Source organism: Nicotiana tomentosiformis, chromosome 2 (assembly GCF_000390325.3).
Source record: "Nicotiana tomentosiformis chromosome 2, ASM39032v3, whole genome shotgun sequence".
Taxonomy (NCBI): Eukaryota; Viridiplantae; Streptophyta; class Magnoliopsida; order Solanales; family Solanaceae; genus Nicotiana; species Nicotiana tomentosiformis.
This window is the reverse complement of record NC_090813.1, coordinates 172,164,122-172,172,570: the sequence shown is the minus strand read 5'-3', so window position 1 is coordinate 172,172,570 and position 8,449 is coordinate 172,164,122. Positions and strand designations below refer to the sequence as shown.

The following is an 8,449-nucleotide window of genomic DNA, read 5'->3' as shown; positions in this document are numbered from 1 at the left end:
ATGGAAATTTGTTGGTTGGGTGTGGATGGATGGTCATGTATGTGATGTTGGAAGTTATGAATTATTTAAGAATGATGGTGGGAAAAATTATTGGTAAATGGTAGTAGTTGGATGAGCTAATGCTAAGGTTAAGAGGTGTAGATATTCATGCCCACTAGGTGTTTGATAAAATGTCTAAATGGCCTAAATTATGGAATTTGTTACTAATATTGGTCCCCATTGGATGATGTTATTATAGATTGAAGTTGATAAAAATTCCGGAATATTTTAGAGTTTGAGGAAGTTCAATTGAGGTATGTTGGCTAAACTACTCTCTTAGAATTGATTCAATGATGTTCTCATAAGTTTCAAGTATGGTTGTCTCAAGTTCCTTATTCTACGTTCCGAATGTTCCTAACACATTATGATATCCTTTGGGAATGTGTTCAAGAATGATATGTCTATTAAAATGCTATATCTTTGAATTGTGTTTCAATTGAAGGTTATGATTCCAAATTGTGTGAGAAAACTCAATATGCTTAAGACTCTTAATTGCTCATATGTGTACCTAGAGCCTTGATTGAAAATGTCTTACTGTTGATAACCTATAAAGATGTGAAAGAAGTATGAAATGCGATGATTGATATAAGTGAAAGTTATACTTGTGGCCAATGGTGCCAATGGAATTAAAAGATGCGAAAGAAGTATGAAATGCGATGATTGATATAAGTGAAAGTTATACTTGTGGCCAATGGAGCCAATGAAATGAAATGATGTGAGAAAGGTTATGAAATGAGCCTTGATTCAACTATTCCGAATTGACTCCGAAAATAGAATTGCCTAAAAGCCTATAAACTCAAGTCATGCTCATATGTGGCTATTTTAACAGACATTATGATTTGTGAGTATTTTCAATGTGTTTTGCGTTCTTACATATTCGTGAGTGGAAATTGTGTATTGCCCTTTGTGGGGAAAATGTGTCAAGAATAAATGGTGTGTTATTTGCTGATGATTTTAACTTGCGCATCAATTGCCAATCATTTTACTCCATTTCTCGGAAACAAATCTATTGCGCTTAAATTGTTCATTTCTAATGAACTTAAAGTTGTGATTTCCGGAATATTATATGTATGTTGATATTTATGATGATGATACATGAGGGGGAAGAAATGAAAGTGTGGAATATCAAATATGGCCATCGTGCCTTGAATAAAGAATCTTGTGAATGGCCAAAAGAGCCAAGGAAATATTGTTGTTGTTATTGAATGAAACTACTAGTGGAGATTTATACAATGTGAAAGATGATGAGGTAAATACATTTGCGCCTATGTTATTTTTGTGAATTATTCCCCTTATTTGGGATGAGATTGATGTGATAAAATTATTCCTGTTAATTGAAATTGAGATTTTGGTTGATGTCTACAAATGAGACAGCCTAGTCGATCGGGTCGTGATCGGACTCCGTGCTAAAATTACGGTGGTATTGGTATTGATATTAATTGTGGTTGATTCTCTAAGGAGATAGCCTAGCCGATCGGGTCGTGATTGAACTTCGTGCTAAAATTACGGTGGTATTGGTATTGATATTAATTGTGATTGATTGTCTAAGGAGATAGGCTAGTCAATCGGGTCATGATCAAACTCCGTGCAAAAATTACGGTGGTATTGGTATTGATATTAATTGTGGTTGATTCTCTAAGGAGATAGCTGGCTGAGCGAGCAGCGGAGCAACCGGTGCCATAATCATGGCAGAGAACTCTACTGTGGTATGCTGCTCTACAACCTAGTGCCTCGAATCTCCACAGGTATAACAAGTCCTCGGCTATTGTGGCTGCTGAAACTGAAACTGACCCTGACGGCCCGAATAATCATTGTGATAGCTCTGAAGCGATGGTGCACTGATGGGAGCTGAAGGTGTACTGTAGGCTAGCTGCTCAAGATGATACCCATAAGAACCACGACTGCATGAGGCACTGTGGGATGCCTGGAGTACTAAATGAATCGGCCTGGGAGGATGGCCTCTACCTAAAGAACCTTTGCCTCCAGATGAGGCACCACTGAAAGCACCAAAATGACGAGGCCTCTTCTCAGATAGTATCTCTCTACCTTGACTACGAATCATCTCGATCCGTTTAGCAATCTCTATGGCCTTCTGGAAAGAAATATCATCCCCAATATCCTTGGCTATATGTAGCCTGATACCGAAAGTAAGTCCATCAATGAATCTCCTTACTCTTTCCCTCTCAGTAGGGAATAAGACAAGTGCATGGCGAGCTAGATCTACAAATCGGGTCTCATACTGGGTAGGAGTCATGCTACCCTGCTGAAGGCACTCGAACTGCTTGCAGTACTCCTCTCTCAGGGTGAAGGGAATGAACTTCTCAAAAAATAACTGTGAGAACTGCTCCCAAGTGAGGGGCGGTGAACCTGCTGGTCTGCCTTGCTCATAATCCTGCCACCCCCTCCTGGCAGAACCGATCATCCGGAACACTGCAAAATCAATTCCATTGGACTCAACAATACCCATGTTGCGTAACACCTCGTGGAAACGGTCCAAAAAATCATGTGGGTCCTCCGAAGATGCACCACTAAAATGAATAGGAAAGAGCTTTTTGAACTTGTCCAATCTCATCAATCCCTTAAAAGACATCATGGGCCTCTCCCCGGACTGTGTAGGAATAATAGGCTAAACTACCCCAACTGGCGAGACTGCCGGAGTCTGATACCCGTGAGCCATCTCCTCTGGTGTGTGAGTAGCGGGAGTATGTGCTCCTCCCCCAGCCTAAGAGACAATTAGTGCCACTGGAAATACACCGGTCTGTGCCACGCTCTCTATGAGGCCCACTAAGCGGACTAGAGCATCCTGAAGTACTGGGTAGCAATAAACCCCTCTGGGACCTGAGCTAGTCCAACTAGTACAGTCTGAACAGGGACCTCCTGCTCGATCTGAGGCTTCGGAATAGGTGTTGCTGCATGTGCTCTAGGTTGAGCTCGGCCTCTGCCTCTAGCCCGACCTCGGCACCGGCCTCTACCCCTAGTAATGGCGAAAACATGGGTCTCCGGATCCTGACCCACCGTGGATGTTGTGCGTGTCCTCACCATCTGCGACAGAACAAGAATGGAATGATTCAAACTTGAGTGATAGAATAAAGTCGCATCATAGAGAAAGAAAGAAGTTAAATTTTCTTAAAACTCTGTAGCCTCTAGAAGATAAGTACAGACGTCTCCATACCGATCCTTTAGACTCTACTAAGCTTGCTCATGAATTGTGAGACCTAAACAACCTAGTCCTTTAATACCAACTTGTTACGACTCGGGTTCCCAACATCGGGGCCATGATGGCGCCTAACGTTTACTTGCTAGGCAAGCCAACATTAGATAACCAATTTAATATTTTAGCAGTTTTAAACAGAGTAATAACAATTATTAATGATAAAAAAGCTGTAATTAATGAAACAAACCCATAACATAACACGGTCTATTCTAACCCCAGAAATCTAATGTCACCAATACATGAGAAACTAGAAGTCTACAAGTACGGTTTAAATAAATACAACTATTCGAAGTGAGATAAACAGTAAAGATGGAAATAGATGGGGACTTTAAGGACTGCAAATGCCAGCAGCTCTACCTCAAGTCTCTGTTGTATATTCGATCCGGGAAAAACATTACTAGACACCGCTGAGACCAACACCAGTATCTGCACAAGAAGTGCAGAAGTGTAGTATGAGTACAACCGACCCAATGTACTCCATAAGTGTCGAGCCTAATCTCGACGAGGTAGTGACGAGGCTATGACAAGACACTTATATATATATATATATATATATATATATATATATATATATATACAAGATAATAAGTAGGACAATTCTAATATTAACTGAGAGGGGACATGTATAAAGGAGAGTACAAAAAGAACGGCAAGTACAAAATCACCAAATAGCCTTTTGCAAAAAAACAATAACAAAGAAACCCAATTAAATCATCAATCTGGAAATCAAGTAAAGCAATGAAATCAACAATGGCACGACATCACCCTTCGTGCTTTTACTCTTATCTTAACCATGTAATATCATAAATGAAATGGTACGACATCACCATTCATGCTTTTACTCTCATCCTCACCATATAATAATGATATAATAAGTGAAATGCCACGGCATCACCCTTCGTGTTTTTACTATCTTCCTCACATAATATGATAAATGATAATAAGCAATCAAATGCACGGCATCACCCTTCGTGCTTTTATTCTCACAATATCTCGGTCAATGGTAATAATATGCATATAAGGCATGGAAACACCCTTCTTGTTTTTCACTCTTCCTCACCATACAACAACAATTATATGAAATAACAATGCAAGGCGGGAAGCAATTTCACTTCAATCATAGTGCCGTGATAACCAAACTCAACTTTCCAAAATCCCAACAACTTCGAAATAAATAATAAATATGGAACTGGACAATTAAATAAGTAATAATCTAACTAGGCATGGAAAGCATAGTCAATGAAACATCATAATTCAATAAAACAATTTCCACCTACATGCTTTAACCTAATGACAACTTATATATACTCGTTACCTTACATATACGCCATCCCCACACATAATTCATGTAGAACATAGAACAACAAGTCTTAATCCCTCAACTCAAGGTTAACCACAATACTTACCTTACTCCACAACCAAGTATATCAACCAATCATGGCCTTGCCTTTTGAACAAGCCTCCGAACCAACCAAATCTAACAATTTATCGATTAAACAATTCAAAATAAGCTTTAGAAACTACTCACGAGTGAAAAATATTCAATCTTTAATGACTTTGAAAAAAGTCAATAAAAGCTAACCCCCAGCCCGCTTGGTCAAAACTCGAGTACCCATTTACCCCCGAGCCTGGTTATGTGAATTGTTTTGATATTCGACCACAAGCTGAGGTCTAAATCTCAATTTTGCAAAATCCCTAAATTCTACCTAAATCCCTAATTTCTACCATGGAAATTCTAGATTAGATGTTAAAAACACATGAAAAGTATTGAGTAATTAAAAACAAATAGATTAAAGTTTCTTCCCAATGAATTTGGGAAGAAAAAACTCTTGAAATATCGCCTCTAGAGTGTTTAGGGTTGAAAAATGGTATAAAATGAGCTAAGTCTCGAGTTTTCCCTCTTTTACCCAGCTGTGGATGTCGAAAATTGCGAACTCTTGTTCGTAATTGCGAGCATAGAAAATGCGAAACAAAGGTCGCAAATACAAACCTTGTATCAGAAGCCCAAATGTCACAAATGCGACAAAATATTCGCAAAATGTGAATAACCCCCCTTCGCAAATGTGAACCTGACTCAAGTCGCCTGTTATCACAAATGTAACCACTATCTTCGCAAAAGAAATCATTGACAGTTCTCAAAAGTGAACCTATTTATCGCCATTGCGAAATCACCCATCCCAGGCCCTGCTCGCAAATGCAGACTTTTGTTCGCATAAGCGTGGATCACAATTGCGAGATCTGTATCAGACACTAGAAGCAAACACTGCACCAACAGTCCTCAAACTCATCGAAAACTCACCCGGGCCCCTCCGGATGCAAACCAAACATGCACATGCATGTAATAACATCATACAAACTAGCTCGCATGATCTAAACACCAAAATAACATCTAAAACTACAAATAAGACATCAAAACTAATAGGATTCAAAGGAAAACTCAAGAACCACTAGAATTGCAACCAAGCGTCTGAATCCTATCAAATCAACTCCGAATTGCACCAAATTTTACAGAGAAGTTTCAAATAGCAAAATGGTCACTATACCAAGTCCCAAAATCAAAATTCGAACCCGATAGACACATGGTTGACCTACGGTCAAACCTATAAAGTTTCCAAACTTTCAAATTGCTAACGTTCGGCAAAACAAATCAAATTAACCTAGGGGCCTCTGAATTCAATTTCGGGCATACGCCCAAGTCCAAAATCACAATGCGGACCTACCAAAATCGTCAAAATACCGATACGGATCATTTATACAAAATGTTGATCGTGGTTAACTCTAGCCTTATTTTTAGTCAAAATTTTCATTTTTATTAAAATTTCATATAAAAGCTTTTCGAAAAGTGATACGGACCACGCACGTAAACCAAGAAAAACCAATGAAGCTACGGGAGGTCTCAGAATACGAAAATAAAGGCTAGTACTCAAAACAACAAACCGGGTCGTCACAGCTTATGAGGAAGAATAAAATGCACGAAGGGTATTGCCATACTTGTGAGGAAGAGTGATTGTACATGAAGGGTGTTTTTGTGCCTTATTTATATATTGATATTATTGCTTGAGCTTACGTGAGGATATGCATGAAGGTTGTTTCCATTCTTATTTTTATATTATGATGTGAGGATGAGAGTAAAAGCATGAAGAGTGATGCCAACAGTTTTGTTGATTTCATTGCTCATTATTTAAATATTTGAAATGTGGACTTGGCTTTGTTGATTCGTTAATTACTTTTGAAAGAGGCTTAATCAGTGGCACTTTACTTTATGTTTCCATTTTATGCCCCTTTACTTGTGTCCTTATTATCCTTTTCACTTGTCATTATTATTATAGTTTACTCTATCTGTTATTTCTTTACTTCTTGATTTATATAACTGGACAAGTTTATTATAGGTGTCTTGTCTTAGACTCGTCACTACCTTGTCAATGCTAAAATCAACACTTACTGAGTATATTGGGTCAGTTGTACTCATACTACACTCTACACTTCTTGTGCAGATCTAGACATAGGTACCAACAAAGTCCCGAGAGGTGCTTAGAGGATACCTGTAACGACTCATTTTTAGTATTGTTTCCATGTCCCCTTATTTATTGCTTATTATATGCTCGTCTATTGTTATGTGACTTGTCAGGGTGCTTGGTTTAGTTCCGAGGATATTTCGGAATGAATTAGGACACTTAGTCCCAAGGTTGGAAGCCTAAGTTGAAAGAGTTGACCGAATGTTGACTTATGTGTACACGACTCTAGAATTAAGTTTTGATGGTGCCGATAGCTCCATATGGTGATTTTGGATTTAAGAGTGTGTTCGAATATTATTTTGGAGGTCCGTAAATTGTTTTGGCTTGAATTGGCGAAAGTTGGAAAGTTGAAGGTTTGGAAAGTTGAGAAGTTTGACCAAGAGTTGACTTTGTTGTTGCCGAGCTCGAATTTTAGTTCCAAAAGTTGGAATAGGTCTGTTGTGTCATTTTTGACTTGTGTGCGAAATATGAGGTCTATCGGAGTTAATTTGGTGTGTTTCGGCATTGGTTTTAGAAGTTGGAAGTTCAATAGTTCATTAGGCTTGAATTGGGGGTGTGATTTGTGTTTTCGATGTTGTTTGATGTGATTTGAGGGTTCGACTAAGTTTGTATGATGTTTTAGGCTATCTTGGTATGTTTGGATGGGGTCCCGTGGGCCTCGGGTGAGATTCAAATTGATTGCGGATTGAGTTTCGCCTTATGGAGCTGCAGAACTTCTAGTGTCTGGTTTCCTCATACGCGTTCGCGAGAGAGGCCTCATGTTCGCGATAAGTATCTGGGTGACTAGTGAAGTTTGTTCTTCGCATTTGCTAAGAAGGCCACGTGTTCGCGAAGGTCTAGGGAGTTTGTGCATTGTGATCGCGAGAGGAGACTCGCGTTCGTGTAGAAGGTTGAGGCCAGCTGGGCACTAGGCATGTAAGCCTTCACGTTCGCGGGAGATAGGTCACATTCGCGTAGGGATTGGTTCTGTGGTCATCACATTCGCGAGGGAGGTCTCACATTAGTGTAAGAAGATTTTTGGCAGCTGAGGATTTTGTGCTTCACGAACACGAGGCACTTTCCGCGTTGACAAAGAAGGGAAACTGGGCAGCAGTATATTATTTCCAAATCGAGGATTTTGTCCCATTTTTCATCTTTTAAGCTAGAGACCTTGGTTTTGGGTGATTCTTGAAGGGGTTATCAAGGAGTTGATTAAGGTAAGTGATTCTAACTTGGATTTGATTAATATACTTGAATCTATCATTGTTTTCACCATTTAATTAGTGTTTTGGGTTGGAAAATTAGGGAAATTTGTGAAAACTTCATAAGCTACATTTTGAGGATTTAAAAGGCGATTTAAGGTCGAAATTGATGGTTTTGGTATGGTTGGACTTGTTATTGAATGGTTGTTCGGATTTTTTTGAATTTTGTCGGGTTCCGAGACGTGGACCTGGGGTTGACTTTTTGACTTTGGTTAAAAAAAACTTAAGTATATCGTATGGAATCGATTCCTATAGCTTGTATTGATTGTATTAAGTTGTTTATGGTTAGATTCGAGTCGTTCGGAGGACAATTCACGAGACAAGGGCTTGTTGAAGTTGTGATTTATGTGGTTTGAGTTAAGTAACACTTCTAAATTTGGTACAGAGGGTATGAATTCCTGGATTTCGCGTTATATGGTTGGTGTTGAGGTGACACACAT

The 8,449-nt window shown here is 39.0% G+C and overlaps 1 protein-coding gene across 1 annotated transcript; it reads right to left on the bottom strand.

Moving 5' to 3' along the window:
- Positions 1-1,801: 1,801 nt before the first annotated feature.
- LOC138906088 (uncharacterized) lies at positions 1,802-2,629 on the bottom strand. The gene has a single exon (XM_070194610.1). The coding sequence runs from the start codon at positions 2,627-2,629 to the stop codon at positions 1,802-1,804; it is 828 nt and encodes a 275-aa protein (XP_070050711.1).
- Positions 2,630-8,449: the final 5,820 nt, after the last annotated feature.